Consider the following 17,500-nt stretch of genomic DNA (forward strand, 5'->3'; position numbering starts at 1 on the left):
ATCCCTGCTCATTTGGTCTTGAGGCTGTTTCCCTTTCTTTATGTACAGTACATGTGACTTAAAAATACTGAAAAATACTGCCTTGAAATATACTTTGTAATCAAAATAAAATGCATTTTGGTGTATCTTACATGATTAACCTGGAGGTATTTCCACAGAGTACTGTGAAGGTATAACCAGGGTGGATACCTGCCCCCCCATCTCTCTCTTTTCTCCTCCTGGCGCTCTCTCTTCCCTCATGCCTATCCCTGTCTCTCCTGCCCAGACCTTGGCTGGCTGTACTGCTCTGTGTTGATCTCTGTCCAACAGCTCTGCCTCGGAGCGTTGTTTAAGCAGTAGGCTTATCCCCCTCTCCCTCCCTCTTTTACCCTCCCTCCTTCCCTCTGTCTTTCCTTCTGTCTCTCTGCTCTCTCGCCATTCTTCCTTCACTAATGCCTTTTCCCCTCTCTCGCTCTCCCTCTCCCTCCCTCCTTTTCCCCTCTCTCGCTCTCCTTCCCCCTCCCTCCTCTTCCCCTCTCTCGCTCTCCCTCTCCCTCCCACCTCTTCCCTTCTCTCGCTCTCCCTCTCCCTCCCTCCTCTTCCCCTCTCTCGCTCTCCCTCCCTCCTCTTCCCCTCTCTCGCTCTCCCTCCCTCCTTTTCCCTCTCTCGCTCTCCCTCTCCCTCCCTCCTCTTCCCCTCTCTCGCTCTCCCTCTCCCTCCCTCCTCTTCCCCTCTCTCTCGCTCTCCCTCTCCCTCCCTCCTCTTCCCCTCTCTCGCTCTCCCTCTCCCTCCCTCCTCTTCCACCCTCTCTCTCTCCTCCCCTTCCCCCTCTCTCTCTCCCTCCCTCTCTACCTCCCTCCTCTTCCCCCTCTCTCTGCCCCCTTCTCCCTCTCGCCTCTTTCCCCCCTCTCTCTCTCTGTCTCCCTTTCCCTCCCTCCCCCTCTCTCTCTCCCTCTCGACCTCCCTCCTCTCCCCCCCTCTCTCTCTGTCCCCTTCTCCCTCCCTCCTCTTTCCCCCTCTCTCTCTCTGTCTCCCTTACACTCCCCCTCTCTCTCTCTGTCTCCCTCTCCCTCCCTCCTCTTTCCCCCTCTCTCTCTCTTTCTCCCTCTCCCTCCCTCCTCTTCCCCCTCTTTCTCTGTCTCCCTCTTCCTCCCTCCTCTTCCCCCTTCTCTCTCTCTCCCTCTTCCTCCTTCAGCCCCCTCTCTCTCTGTCTCCCTCTCCCTCCCTCCTCTCCCCCCTCTCTCTCTCTCTCTCTGTCTCCCTCTCCCTCCCTCCTCTTCCCCCTCTCTCTCTCTCTTTCTCTGTCTCCCTCTCCCTCCCTCCTCTTCACCCTCTCTCTCTCTCTCTGTCTCTCTCTCCCTCCCTCCTCTTCCCCCTCTCTCTCTCTCTCTTTCTCTGTCTCCCTCCCTCCCTCTTCACCCTCTCTCTCTCTCTGTCTCTCTCTCCCTCCCTCCTCTTCCCCCTCTCTCTCTCTCTTTCTCTGTCTCCCTCTCCCTCCCTCCTCCCCCCTCTCTCTCTCTCTCTCTCTCTCTCTCTGTCTCCCTCTCCCTCCCTCCCCCTCTCTCTATCTCTTTCTCTGTCTCCCTCTCCCTCCCTCCTCTTCCCCCTCTCTCTCTCTCTCTCTCTCTGTCTCCCTCTCCCTCCCTCCTCTTCCCCCTTGGCTCTTGCCTACCTCACATTCCCTCTCCCCTCCCCTCCCCTCCCCTCTGGTTTCTTGCTCTCCTGCCCAAGTCACTGTTGGGCTCTGCCTCTAACTGCTCTGCCCTGTGAGCAGCAGGTTGAATCAGTTGGCTGTTCGGGCAGTTTTAATGAGAAACTGAAAGGGTGAGAAACAGAGGCTGAGTCCCAAAGGGAACCCTATTCCCTACATAGTGCACTACTTTTTATCAGGGCCCGTAGGTCTCAAGTCAACGGTAGTGTACTATGTAGGGAATAGGGTGCTATTTTGGATGCATATAGAAAAACAGCGTTACAGTTCTCTGGTACTGGCCGGTCTCTCTCAGAGCTAAACCAGCTAGCACAAAGCCAAGAGAAACATGGGAGGTGGCATTGTCAAAACGAAGCTTGTTAACGTGTCTTTAACCTTTCAAACATGGTAGTGAGCCGCTCAACAGCGTGTGTACAACTCAGAGACTTAATTAGACCTAAAATCCACAAAAGGAAATTCTACCTCGTGGAGTTATCATTTCCCACGTCCCCATGAGGACAAAGGCTATTTTAACCTTAGGGGTTAGCTTTAGGGTTAAGGCTACAATTCTGGTTAGGGTTAGGGGTTAGTGGTTAAGTTTAGGGTTAGGAATACGATTAGGAATATGGTCAAGGTTGGGGTTAGGGGTTAAGGAAAACAGGATTTTGAATGGAAATCCATTTTAGGTCCCCACGACAACAGAATAACATAACATGTGTGTGTGCGTGTATTCAAGCATCCTTACCATGTTCATGACGGTGAGCAGGAATCTCTGCGCGGCCTCTGCCCCGTGGTACTGCACCATGTCTGAGTCTGCCACCACCAACGTCTCTACCGTATACAACCCATTCAGATGGATGGTGTTCCTCCTTCTACGGCCCTCCTCCACTCCCTTCTGCCTCTTCTTCCTCACTAGCACGGGGGACAGAGACACATAAAGATTGATTATTATTTGCTGTTCCACCATAGCCTGGTAACAGATCACACCAAACCACTAGGAGTTTGCAAGACAACACAACAGATGTGGTACCAGGCTAGGTTTACTGCATCTTAACAAGATAGCACAAACAAACATTGCGTCAAGCTCGGTCCACTGGATCTTAACAAGACAACACAACAGATGTGGTCCCAGGCTATGTTTATTAAATCAAATCTAATTTGATTTGTCACATACACATGGTTAGCAGATGTTAATGTGAGTGTAGCGAAATGCTTGTGCTTCTATTTCCGACAATGTAGTAATAACCAACAAATAATCTAACCTAACAATTTCACAACTACTACCTTATACACAAGTGTAAAGGGATGAAGAATATATACATAAAAATATATGAATGAGTGATGGTACAGAACGGCATAGGCAAGATGCAGTAGATGGTATCGAGTACAGTATATACTGTACATATGAGATGAGTAATGTAGGGTATGTAAACATTATATAAAGTGGCATTGTTTAGAGTGGCTAGTGAGACATTTTTTACATAAATTTTTCCATTATTAAAGTGGCTGGAGTTGAGTCAGTATGTTGGCAGCAGCCACTCAATGTTAGTGGTGGCTGTGTAACAGTCTGATGGCCTTGAGATAGAAGCAGTTTCTCAGTCTCTCAGTCCCCGCTTTGATGCACCTGTACTGACCTCGCCTTCTGGATGATAGCGGGGTGAACAAGCAGTGGCTCGGGTGGTTGTTGTCCTTGATAATCTTTATGGCCTTCCTGTGACATCGGGTGGTGTAGGTGTGCCCCTGGTGATACGTTGTGCAGACCTCACTACCCTCTGGAGAGCCTTACGGTTGTGGGCGGAGCAGTTGCCGTACCAGGCGGTGATACAGCCCGACAGGATGCTCTCGATTGTGCATCTGTAAAAGTTTGTGAGTGCTTTTGGTGACAAGCAACATTTCTTCAGCCTCCTGAGGTTGAAGAGGCGCTGCTGCGCCTTCTTCACCACGCTGTCTGTGTGGGTGGACCAATTCAGTTTGTCCGTGATGTGTACGCAGAGGAACTTAAAACTTACTACCCTCTCCACTACTGTCCCGTCGATGTGGATAGACGGGTGCTCCCTCTGCTGTTTCCTGAAGTCCACGATCATCTCCTTTGTTTTGTTGATGTTGAGTGTGAAGTTATTTTCCTGACACCACACTCCGAGGGCCCTCACCTCCTCCCTGTAGGCCGTCTCGTCGTTGTTGGTAATCAAGTCTACCACTGTAGTGTCGTCTGCAAACTTGATGATTAATTTGGAGGTGTGCATGGCCACGCAGTCGTGGGTGAATAGGGAGTACAGGAGAGGGCTCAGAACGCACCCTTGTGGGGCCCCAGTGTTGAGGATCAGCGGAGTGGAGATGTTGTTACCTACCCTCACCACCTGGGGACGGACCGTCAGGAAGTCCAGGACCCAGTTGCACAGGGTGGGGTGGAGACCCAGGGTCTCGAGCTTGATGACGAGTTTGGAGGGTACTTTGGTGTTAAATGATGAGCTGTAGTCGATGAACAGCATTCTCACATAGGTATTCCTCTTGTCCAGATGGGTTAGGGCAGTGTATAGTGCGATTGCGATTGCGTCGTCTGTGGACCTATTGGGGCGGTAAGCAAATTGGAGTGGGTCTAGGGTGTCAGATAGGGTGGAGGTGATATGGTCCTTGACTAGTCTCTCAAAGCACTTCATGATGACGGAAGTGAGTGCTACGGGGTGGTAGTCATTTAGCTCAGTTACCTTAGCTTTCTTGGGAATAGGAACAATGCTGGCCCTCTTGAAGCATGTGGGAACAGCAGACTGGGATAAGGATTGATTGAATATGTCCATAAACACACCAGCCAGCTGGTCTCTGAGGACGCGGCTGGGGATGCCGTCTGGGCCTCCAGCCTTGCGAGAGTTAACACATTTAAATGTTTTACTCAAGTTGGCTACAGTGAGGGAGAGTCCGCAGGTTTTGGTAGCGGGCCGGGTCAGTGGCACTGTATTGTCTTCAAAGCGAGCAAAGAAGTTGTTTCGTCTGTCTGGGAGCAAAACATCCTGGTCCGCGACGGGGCTGGTTTTCTTTTTGTAATCTGTGATTGACTGTAGACCCTGCCACATACCTCTTGTGTCTGAGCCGTTGAATTGCGACTCTACTTTGTCTCTATACTGACGCTTAGCTTGTTTGATTACCTTGCGGAGGGAATAGCTACACTGTTTGTATTCTGTCATGTTTCCGGTCACCTTGCCCTGATTAAAAGCAGTGGTTCGCACTTTCAGTTTCGCGCGAATGCTTCCATCAATCCACAGTTTCTGGTTTAGGAATGTTGTAATAGTTGCTGTGGGTACGACATCGCCGATGCACTTGCTAATAAACTCGCTCACCGAATCAGTGTACACAACAGATGTGGTATCAAGCTCAGCTTACTGCATCTTAATAAGACAACACAACAGATGTGGTCCCAGGCTAGGTTTACTGCATCTTAACAAGACAACACAACAGTTGTGGTCCCAGGCTAAGCTTACTGCATCTTAACAAGACAACACAACAGATGTGGTACCAGGCTAGGTTTACAGCATCTTAACAAGACAACATAACAGATGTGGTACCAGGCTAGGCTTACTGCATCTTAACAAGGCAACACAACAGATGAGGTACCAGGCAAGATGTACTGCATCGTAACAAGACAACACAAAATATGTGATCCCAGGCTAGGTTTACTGCATCTTACCAGGACAACACAGCAGATGTGGTACCAGGCTAGGTTTACAGCATCTTAACAAGACAACACAACAGATGTGGTCCCAGGCTAGGTGTACTACATCTTAACAAGACAACACAGCAGATGTGGTCCCAGGCTAGGTTTACTGCATCTTAACAAGACAACACAGCAGATGTGGTCCCAGGCTAGGTTTACAGCATCTTAACAAGACAACACAACAGATGTGGTCCCAGGCTAGGTTTACTGCATCTTAACAAGACAACACAGCAGATGTGGTCCCAGGCTAGGTTTACTGCATCTTTTAACAAGACAACACAGCAGATGTGGTCCCAGGCTAGGTTTACAGCATCTTAACAAGAAAACACAACAAATGTGGTCCCAGGCTAGGTGTACTACATCTTAACAAGACAACACAGCAGATGTGGTCCCAGGCTAGGTTTACAGCATCTTTTAACAAGACAACACAACAGATGTGGTCCCAGGCTAGGTTTACAGCATCTTAACAAGAAAACACAACAAATGTGGTCCCAGGCTAGGTTTACTACATCTTAACAAGACAACACAACAGATGTGGTCCCAGGCTAGGTTTACAGCATCTTAACAAGACAACACAACAAATGTGGTCCCAGGCTAGGTCTTAACAAGACAACACAACAAATGTGGTCCCAGGCTAGGTTTACAGCATCTTAACAAGCCAACACAACAAATGTGGTCCCAGGCTAGGTTTACAGCATCTTAACAAGACAACACAACAGACGTGGTCCCAGGCTAGGTTTACAGCATCTTAACATGACAACACAACAGATGTGGTCCCAGGCTAGGTTTACAGCATCTTAACATGACAACACAACAGATGTGGTCCCAGGCTAGGTGTACAGCATCTTAACAAGACAACACAACAGACGTGGTCCCAGGCTAGGTTTACAGCATCTTAACAAGACAACACAACAGACAACACAACAGTGGTCCCAGGCTAGGTTTACAGCATCTTAACAAGACAACACAACAGACATGGTCCCAGGCTAGGGACAAGAACAGAACAGACAATGCCAGCTACAGTAGACATTCCATTATAGTCGTTGAGCTAAAGAATCCCTTATAGATACTTTAATTTGGGTATGACACAGCATCTATTCGTTTTGGGTTATAAAATGCTTAATAAGTTAGCGGTTGGTAACAGAAGCAAGGTAAATAAGACCAGTGTGAAGTACTTTTCTCCATGACTGGAAACACATAAGAAAACACATTTTGTCATTTTGTGATTTGGGTGAACTAACCCTTTAAGTAAAGATGGATGACAGACTGACAGATAAAGAGACGGACAGATGAAAAAGATGTTCATTCTGTATGAGACGCCACGAAGTTTCTCTCTCAAACAAACACTTGTCACTACCTCTGTTTATTTCTTCTCTCGCTCTGCTTTAACTTACCCCAGTCCTCTGGAAGAGACCACCAGCACATACTCTATGACCAGGAGTTATATTAGGCCTAATCATATTAAATGATATACTTTCAGTACTCTGACCAATGTTATGAGAACAAGGCCGGGGTTGGTCCATTCGCTAAGTCATTCCAGACTCAATGAACTCCAATGTCTTCCATAGGAAAGAAAAGGCACAGCTAGTTTACGTAAGAGTGGTGGAATAAACTATGGTAAAACCACTGCAGCAACAACAGGACTTCATGGGCCACATTAAAGGGGCAATCTGCAGTTCAAAGAACATGAAAGTAGTCAATCAAATCAAATGATATTTGTCATATACACATGTTTAGCAGATGTTATTGCAGGTGTAGTGAAATGCACAACAATACCTACAATACACACAACCTAAAGTAAAATAACGGAATTAAGGAATATATAAATATTAGGATGAGCAATGTCAGAGTGGCATTGACTAAAATACAGTAGAATAGAATAAAGTATATATATATATGAGTAAAGCAAAAATATGTGAACATGCTTAAAGTCACTGAGGGACAGGGCTGGAGAAATGTAACCATCATCAAATTCATAGACAGAGGTATGGATGCAAGGACTGACCATCCAGGAGATAAAAGTATAGGTTTTCCTATGTTTTGAGGCTATACAGTATTTGTTTACAATTACATGATTCCAATTGAGCAAAACAAGCTTATATTTTGGGTTATGATGAGGTACAACAGTTGAAATAAGCTTATAAAACATTTATAAGATATATTCTTAAAAAATGTATGAATATGTTAAATTGTAAAAGACTGAAGTTCCCCTTTAAGGAGGACTAGCTGCACACACTAACTTCGGTTCTCATCAGAGATGCATGGTTAACTAAAGCCTTTGTGTTGTAACACCACCTCTAGCAAAACTGTGTGAGAGACCTTAGTAACAACAGATTGGGTAACACTACCATAAAGCCAAAAGTCATAACGCAAAATGCATTATAATGCGGTTAATGCATTATGATGTGGTTATAATGCATTATGATGTGGTTATAATGCATTATGATGTGGTTATAATGCATTATGATGTGGTTATAATGCATTATGATGTGGTTATAATGCATTATGATTATGATGGTTATAATGCATTATGATTGTTATAATGTATTATTATGCAGATAATGCATTATGATGTGGTTTATAATGCATTATAATGATGTGGTTAATGCAATATGATGTGATAATGCATTATGATGTTATAATGTAATGCATTATGATGTGGTTATAATAATGCATTATGATGATGTGATTATAATGCATCATGACGTGGTTAATGCATTATGATGTGGTTATAATGCATTATGATGTGGTTAATGCATTACGATGTGGTTATAATGCATTATGATGTGGTTATAATGCATAATGATCTGGTTATAATGCATTATAAAGCATGGGGGATCTTCTTATAAAGTCTTATTATCATCTTTCCCTCGATCCTGACTAGTCTCCCAGTCCCCGCCGCTGAAAAAACATCCCCACAGCATGATGCTGCCACCCCCATGTTTCACTGTAGGGATGGTGCCAGGTTTCCTCCAGACGTTTGGCATTGAGGCCAAAAAAGTTCAACCTTATTTTCATCATACCAGAGAATCTTGTTTCTCGTGGTCTGAGAGTCTTTAGGTGCCTTTTGGTAAACTCCAAGCGGGCTGTCATGTGCCTTTTACTAAGGCGTGGCTTCCATCTGGCCACTCAACCATAAAGGCCTGACTGGTGGAGTGCTGCAGAGATGGATATCCTTCTGGAAGGTTCTCCCATCTCCACAGAGGAACTCTGGAGCTCTGTCAGAGAGACCATCGGGTTCTTGGTCACCTCCCTGACCTAGGCCCTTCTCCCCCGATTGCTCAGTTTGGTCGGGCGGCCAGTTCTAGGAAGAGTCTTGGTGGTTCCAAACTTCTTCCATTTAAGAATGATGGAGGCCACTGTGTTCTTATGGACATTCAACGCTGCAGACATTTTTTGGTACCTTTCCCAGACACAATGCTGTCTCGGAGCTCTAGGGACAATTCCTTCGACCTCATGTCTTGGTTTTTGCTATGACATGCACTGTCAAATTTGGGACCTTATATAGACAGCTGTGTGCCTTTCCAAATCATGTCCAATCAATTGAATTTACCACAAGTGGACTCCAATCAAGTTGTTGAAACATCTCAAGGATGATCATTGGAAACAGGATGCATCGGAGCTTAATTTCAAGTCTCATAGCAAAGTGTCACAATGTGGAAAAAGTGAAGGGGTCTGAATAGTTTGGGGAAGACATTGTATATGCAATGTGAGACACATCTTACACTGATGATGTTGACAACATGATTGTCTGCAGATCAATACTCATGATACTGTTGTTGCCATGGTTCCCTCTCTTCTTCAAGACTTCCAAGTTCATAACACTGTAGACTGGCAGTAGGGTTGCAAAATTCCAGTAACTTTCCCCGAAGTCCCAGGTTTTCCAGAAATCCAGGTTTTACGATTCCTGGAATCCACCAACCAGGATTTCTGGAAAACCTGGACATTTTTGTGGTGGAATATTTTAGTTAGTGGAATGTTGGAACTCTATCTGGGAGGATATCAATTCTATTAAAGTAACAGCCATTTACATTTGTCTGAACTGTCTGAACTGTAGCGTTTAAGAACACCCATGAGATATCCCTGTTAGTGGAAGAAGGGCCATGTCATTCCATGTATTTAGTTCAATCAAACCTATTTTCCAGCATATATCTGGAGCTTGTTTCTAGCATGGCTTGCACACACACACACACACACACACACACACACACACACACACACACACACACACACACACACACACACACACACACACACACACACACACACACACACACACACACACACACACACACACACACACACACACACACACACACGCACACACGCACACACGCACACACGCACACACGCACACACGCACACACTTCTGCAGAAACCAAACTATTGGTTGTGGCGGTATTGTTTGGTTAATCTGTTGTCTGTGTTAAGGTTGTTTATCTGCGTGGACAAACACTGTGGAAAGATGTTTTGTTCTCAGAGAAGAAGAGTGCTTAGCTTGGGCAATGACAATACTGGACAACTGTGGAGACTCAGTGAATCAAAAGTCACAAAAGCCATACGGCTTGGGCATGGGAATGCATTGGAATGCATGGGAATGCATGGGAATGCATGGGAATGCCCAACAGTATAAGACTTATCTATGTGTTGTTGTGATCTTAAAGCAATGTTTATCACATGTTCTTGTTTCTGTTTAGTGCATTGGAAAAGGCAAGATGAGAGAGAGATCTGTGAATCCCCCAGTTAGCTGGTCTAAATAACGGCACACACAAACACATTGCAGAACTCTATTGGGTCACATGGAGAAAAACATTTGAAGTAGAACATGAGATACAGACAAACATGACAATCAGATCCCATGTAACTATAGTAATAATAACAATGTAATAGTATGTATACATTCATTACTCAAGTCTATCTGTAAAAACAGTACATGGTATATACTTAACGACATTAGTTCAAACACTGCAAGTAGCTTCTGACAAGGGGAAGATGGTACTGTCTTCAACCCTCCTCTCCCACTTCCTCTCCTCTTCTTCAACCCTCCTCTCCCACTTCCTCTCCTCTTCTTCAACCCTCCTCTCCCACTTCCTCTCCTCCTCTCCTCTTCTTCAATCCTCCTCTCCCACTTCCTCCCTCTCTTCAACCTTCAACCCTCCTCTCCCACTTCCTCTCCTCTTCTTCAACCCTCCTCTCCCATTTCCTCCCCTCCTCTTCAACCCTCCTCTCCCACTTCCTCTCTCCTCTCAACCCTCCTCTCCCACTTCCTCTCCTCTCTTCAACCCTCCTCTCCCACTTCCTCCCCTCCTCTTCAACCCTCCTCTCCCACTTCCTCTCCTCTTCTTCAACCCTCCTCTCCCACTTCCTCTCCTCTTCTTCAACCCTCCTCTCCCACTTCCTCTCCTCTTCTTCAACCCTCCTCTCCCACTTCCTCTCCTCTTCTTCAACCCTCCTCTCCCACTTCCTCTCCTCTTCTTCAACCCTCCTCTCCCACTTCCTCTTCCCTCCTCTTCAACCCTCCTCTCCCACTTCCTCTCCTCTTCTTCAACCCTCCTCTCCCATTTCCTCCCCTCCTCTTCAACCCTCCTCTCCCACTTCCTCTCCTCTTCTTCAACCCTCCTCTCCCACTTCCTCTCCTCTTCTTCAACCCTCCTCTCCCACTTCCTCCCCTCCTCTTCAACCCTCCTCTCCCACTTCCTCTCCTCTTCTTCAACCCTCCTCTCCCACTTCCTCTCCTCTTCTTCAACCCTCCTCTCCCACTTCCTCTCCTCTTCTTCAACCCTCCTCTCCCACTTCCCTCCTCTCCCACTTCCTCTCCTCTTCTTCAACCCTCCTCTCCCACTTCCTCTCCTCTTCTTCAACCCTCCTCTCCCACTTCCTCTCCTCTTCTTCAACCCTCCTCTCCCACTTCCTCTCCTCCTCTTCAACCCTCCTCTCCCACTTCCTCTCCTCCTCTTCAACCCTCCTCTCCCACTTCCTCTCCTCTTCTTCAACCCTCCTCTCCCACTTCCTCTCCTCTTCTTCAACCCTCCTCTCCCACTTCCTCTCCTCTTCTTCAACCCTCCTCTCCCACTTCCTCTCCTCTTCTTCAACCCTCCTCTCCCACTTCCTCTCCTCTTCTTCAACTCTCCTCTCCCACTTCCTCTCCTCTTCTTCAACCCTCCTCTCCCACTTCCTCTCCTCTTCTTCAACTCTCCTCTCCCACTTCCTCTCCTCTTCTTCAACCCTCCTCTCCCACTTCCTCTTCTTCAACCCTCCTCTCCCACTTCCTCTCCTCTTCTTCAACCCTCCTCTCCCACTTCCTCTCCTCTTCTTCAACCCTCCTCTCCCACTTCCTCTCCTCTTCTTCAACCCTCCTCTCCCACTTCCTCTCCTCTTCTTCAACCCTCCTCTCCCACTTCCTCTCCTCTTCTTCAACCCTCCTCTCCCACTTCCTCTCCTCTTCTTCAACCCTCCTCTCCCACTTCCTCTCCTCTTCTTCAACCCTCTTCTCCCACTTCCTCTCCTCTTCTTCAACCCTCCTCTCCCACTTCCTCTCCTCCTCTTCAACCCTCCTCTCCCACTTTCTCTCCTCCTCTTCAACCCTCCTCTCCCACTTCCTCTCCTCTTCTTCAACCCTCCTCTCCCACTTCCTCTCCTCCTCTTCAACCCTCCTCTCCCACTTCCTCCCCTCCTCTCCCACTCCCTCCCGTCTTCTCCCACTTCCTCCCGTCCTCTCCCACTCCCTCTCCTCCTCTCCCACTTCCTCTCCTGCTCTTCAACCCTCCTGTCCCACTTCCTCCCCTCCTCTCCCACTTCCTCCCCTCCTCTCCCACTTCCTCTCCTCGTCTTCAAACCTCCTCTTCCACTCCCTCTCCTCCTCTTCAACCCTCCTCTCCCACTTCCTCCCCTCCTCTTCCACTCCCTCCCCTCCTCTCCCACTTCCTCTCCTCCTCTTCAACCCTCCTCTCCCACTTCCTCTCCTCCTCTTCAACCCTCCTCTCCCACTTCCTCCCCTCCTCTCCTACTCCCTCCCCTCCTCTCCCACTCCCTCTCCTCCTCTTCAACCCTCCTCTCCCACTTCCTCCCCTCCTCTCCCACTTCCTCCCCTCCTCTCCCACTTCCTCTCCCCCTCTTCAACTCTCCTCTCCCTCTGCTCCTCTTTGACCACTCTCTTTAGTCTGCTTCTCTTCAATCCCTCTCTCCATTCTCCACTTCATCTCTCAAGCATCTGGTACAGATGTCCCTATACTCTATCAACCTGTAATGTGACAGATAACCACTCTACAGGTGTGGGCAGCATTCCCACTTAGACCCTACTGTGTCCATGACAACGCAGGCTTGACAGAGGGCACATGGCAACCAGACCAACTTCTGACCAATCGGAGGCCAAGAAACTTAAATCGTAATGATTCTTTCACTGATGATTCTTTGCACTTCACTCTTCACTGCCTGTGGACAAATGGATATCTGTCTATAGGCATGTGAGAGCAGCATATACAACGGACAGGGAAAGATGTCTTTCTGTATTCAAAGTGAAATCTCACAAACAATGTATCAACCAATTGCCATTTGAATAGCAGTGTTTCTAAGACAAGGTCATTCTCAAAGATTGGAGAACAAAATAGAGCTGAGGAAGAAACTCCTTCATATAAAAGCAAGCTTGAAGGCGACGTGTGCTTCTCCCTCACGCTGTAATGTGATATCTCACAAACAACTTATCAATCAAATGTCGTTTGAATAGCACTATTTTCAGAAATTAGTGTATTTGTCACAGAACACTTAACAAATAAAAGCCATATTGAAACTAATAGCCCAAACCCATAGGGCGAACAACAACAGTACTGACTAACTCCCTTAACCTTCTGTCATCAGTCTCATCACCATGCACATCCCACCCAGACAGCAATAAAAGAGGTATTGATGAAGAGCAATAAAGACAACTCCCTTCCTCCCTTTGCAGTGGCCTATACCACAGTCACCAGAGAAGAAATACAATAACAAGAACAATATTGAGACAAACACAAAACTGTTGCAACCCAAATGGCATCCTAGTCCCTTTATAGTGCACTACTTCTGACCAGGGTATATAGGGCTCTGGTCAACAGTGATCCACTTTGTAGGGAATAGGGGGCCATTTGGGACAGCCCCAACTTGTTTCTGAGTCATACTGAGACAAATAACAGCCTGCTTTGAAATCTTGAGACTAACACACTCAGCAGGGGACAATAAAACCTGCCGACTCAACGATTAGCCAGTGCTGCTGCTGTTATGGGTCTGAAGCAAAGTACTCTAACCCTGATGTATAATAACTTTGGGAAAACTGATTGAGGTCCACATCAGCAAAATATAGGAGGACAGAGTGTCTAGATCGACACGAGGGTTGCAACATTTCTGTACCTTTCCCAAAACCCCCAGTCATTTTTCAACCCTAACAGACACATCTGGGTTCTGAGACCTCTCCAGTTCATTACGGTCTACATGGTGATAGAAGCCCATTATAAAGGTCCAATAGATAGCATCCAGCCAAGACCTAGGCCTTAGACTACAACCAGATTCCAGAGTCACTGTATGGCAGAGAGGTGCCCACATAAAGAGATCAGTCAAAGATACCTTTTTTTAAATCACATCTTAGAAGTGTTATACTAGTGAACTATCCATTTAAGAGCTGTCCATTAAAGGGGATGAATCGTTCACTCAAAGAATCTATGTTTGCCAGACATTTCCATTCCTCATGTGTCCTGTCCTAATTGGCATCTGATTGATGTTCTAGAATCGACCAGGTTGCATCCCAAATGAAACCCTATTCCCTACATGGTGCACTACTATTGGCCCTGGTGGGCCCCGGTCAAAAGAACTACACTCATTAGGGAATAGTGTGCCACTTGGGTTACAACCAGGAGATACATCAGTCCAATCAGAGCATCACTCCAAAGAGAATCCTTTAACAACTTTAATGATAGAATCCTTTAGATGTTGGAGACAAGTGGAGCATTAATGCTTCAGCTGCCACGCCCATCTCTTTGATGTGTCTGAGAGGGACTGGAGAAGGAACAGCAAGCTCTAATTGATGTGTCTGAGAGGGACTGGAGAAGGAACAGCAAGCTCTAATTGATGTGTCTGAGAGGGGCTGGAGAAGGAACAGCAAGCTCTAATTGATGTGTCTGAGAGGGGCTGGAGAAGGAACAGCAAGCTCTAATTGATGTGTCTGAGAGCAAGCTCTAGGGCTGGAGAAGGAACAGCAAGCTCTAATTGGCTGGAGAAGGAACAGCAAGCTCTAATTGATGTGTCTGAGAGGGGCTGGAGAAGGAACAGCAAGCTCTAATTGATGTGTCTGAGAGGGGCTGGAGAAGGAACAGCAAGCTCTAATTGATGTGTCTGAGAGGGACTGGAGAAGGAACAGCAAGCTCTAATTGATGTGTCTGAGAGGGACTGGAGATGGAACAGCAAGCTCTAATTGATGTGTCTGAGAGGGACTGGAGAAGGAACAGCAAGCTCTAATTGACGTGTCTGAGAGGGGCTGGAGAAGGAACAGCAAGCTCTAATTGATGTGTCTGAGAGGGGCTGGAGAAGGAACAGCAAGCTCTAATTGATGTGTCTGAGAGGGACTGGAGAAGGAACAGCAAGCTCTAATTGATGTGGTATTCAATGTCATCCAGATTTAATCAGGTAAAGAGGATTTATTCATGATGACATCCGGATGTCATGGAAGACGTCATATTGAGCTTGTTAGCAGGTCACAATCAACAGCTCAAACTTGGACATCCATCTATCCATTCCCCAACTCACCCCCTCACCCATCCATCCATCCCCCCACTCACTCACCCACCCACCCATCCATCCATCCCCCCACTCACTCACCCACCCACCCATCCATCCATCCCCCCACTCACTCACTCACCCATCCATCCATCCCTTCACTCACTCACCCACCCATCCATCCATCCCCCCACTCACTCACTCACCCACCCATCCATCCATCCATCCCCCACTCACTCACCCACCCACCCATCCATCCCCCTACTCACTCACTCACTCACTCACTCCATCCATCTCACTCACCCATCCATCCATCCCCCACTCACTCACCCACCCACCCACCCACCCATCCATCCCCCACCCACCCACCCACCCACCCATCCATCCCCCCACCCACACTCACCCACTCACTCACTCACTCACCCACCCATCCCCCACTCACTCACCCACCCACCCATCCATCCCCCACTCACTCACTCACTCACCCATCCATCCCCCCCACCCACTCACCCATCCTTCCATCCCCCCACTCACCCACCCACCCATCCATCCATCCACCCCCCACTCACTCACTCACTCACCACTCAATCATCTATCCATCCCCCCACTCACCCACCCATCCATCCCCCTATCCCACTCACTCACCCACCCATCCATCCCCCCACTCACTCACCCACCCACCCACCCATCCATCCATCCATCCCCCACTCACTCACCCACCCATCGATCCATTCATCCCCCACACCCACCCATCTATCCCCCCCACTCACTCACCCACCCATCTATCCATCCCCCACTCACTCACTCACCATCCATCCATCCCCCCACTCACCCACCCATCTATCCATCCCCCACTCACTCACCCACCCATCCATCTATCCATCCCCCCACTCACTCACCCACCCATCCATCTATCCATCCCCCCACTCACTCACCCACCCATCCATCTATCCATCCCCCCCACTCACTCACCCACCCATCTATCCATCCCCCACTTACTCACCCACCCATCTATCCATCCCCCACTTACTCACCCACCCATCTATCCATCCATCCCCCCACCCACCCATCCACCCCCCATTCACTCACCCACCCATCTATCCATCCCCCCACTCACTCACCCACCCATCCATCTATCCCCCCCACTCACTCACTCACCCATCTATCCATCCCCCCACTCACTCACTCACCCATCCATCCATCCCCCCACTCACTCACCCACCCATCCATCCATCCCCCCCACTCACTCACTCACCCATCTATCCATCCCCCACTCACTCACTCACCCACCCATCCATCCATCCATCCCCCCACTCACTCAGCCACCCACCCATCCATCCCCCATCTCACTCACTCACCCATCCATCTCCCCCACTCACTCACTCACCCACCCACCCATCCATCCATCCCCCACTCACTCACCCACCCACCCATCCATCCATCCCCTCACTCACTCACCATCTCACTCACTCACCACTCACCACTCACCATCACTCACTCACTATCTATCCATTCCCCAACTCATTCACTCACCCATCCATCCCCCCACTCACTCAATCACCCATCCATCCATCCATCCATCCCCCACTCACTCACCCACCCATCCATCCCCCCACTCACCACCACCACTCACTCACCCATCCCCCTACTCACCCACCCACCCATCCATCCCCCACTCACTCACCCACCCACCCATCCATCCCCCAACTCACTCACTCACCCATCCATCCCCCACTCACTCACTCACTCACCCACCCACCCATCCATCCATCCCCCCTCACTCACTCACTCACTCACCACTCACTCACTCACTCACTCACCCACTCACTCACTCACCATCCCCCACTCACTCACTCATCTATCCATTCCCCAACTCATTCACTCACCCATCCATCCCCCCACTCACTCAATCACCCATCCATCCATCCATCCATCCCCCACTCACTCACCCACCCATCCATCCCCCCCCACTCACTCACTCACTCACTCACTCACTCACCACCACTCACCCATCCCCCTACTCACCCACCCACCCATCCATCCCCCCACTCACTCACCCACCCACCCATCCATCCATCCCCCCCACTCACTCAACCACCCACCCACCCATCCCCCACTCACTCACCCACCCATCCATCCATCCATCCCCCCACTCACGCACCCACCTACCCACCCATTCATCCCCCCACTCACTCACTCACTCACTCACTCACCCACCCACCCATCCATCCCCCCACTCACTCACCCACCCATCCATCCCCCCACTCACTCACCCACCCACCCATCCCCCCACTCACCCACCCACCCATCCATCCCCCCACAATAGGACAAGCTAAGGAACAATAATATCCTGTTTGTCAGAATAACTTACTAAACCTCTATCAGAGGTC

The 17,500-nt window shown here is 48.6% G+C and overlaps 1 protein-coding gene across 1 annotated transcript in view; it reads right to left on the reverse strand.

The window, feature by feature from the left end:
• Positions 1-17,500, reverse strand: part of LOC124035400 (A disintegrin and metalloproteinase with thrombospondin motifs 17-like) — a 112,129-nt gene that overhangs the window by 54,327 nt on the left and 40,302 nt on the right. Inside the window, exon 4 of the mRNA XM_046348851.1 lies at positions 2,412-2,578. Coding sequence (XP_046204807.1) covers positions 2,412-2,578 — 167 coding nt within the window. The remainder of the gene's footprint in view (positions 1-2,411; positions 2,579-17,500) is intronic.

Source organism: Oncorhynchus gorbuscha, linkage group LG05 (assembly GCF_021184085.1).
Source record: "Oncorhynchus gorbuscha isolate QuinsamMale2020 ecotype Even-year linkage group LG05, OgorEven_v1.0, whole genome shotgun sequence".
In the NCBI taxonomy this organism is placed as follows: Eukaryota; Metazoa; Chordata; class Actinopteri; order Salmoniformes; family Salmonidae; genus Oncorhynchus; species Oncorhynchus gorbuscha.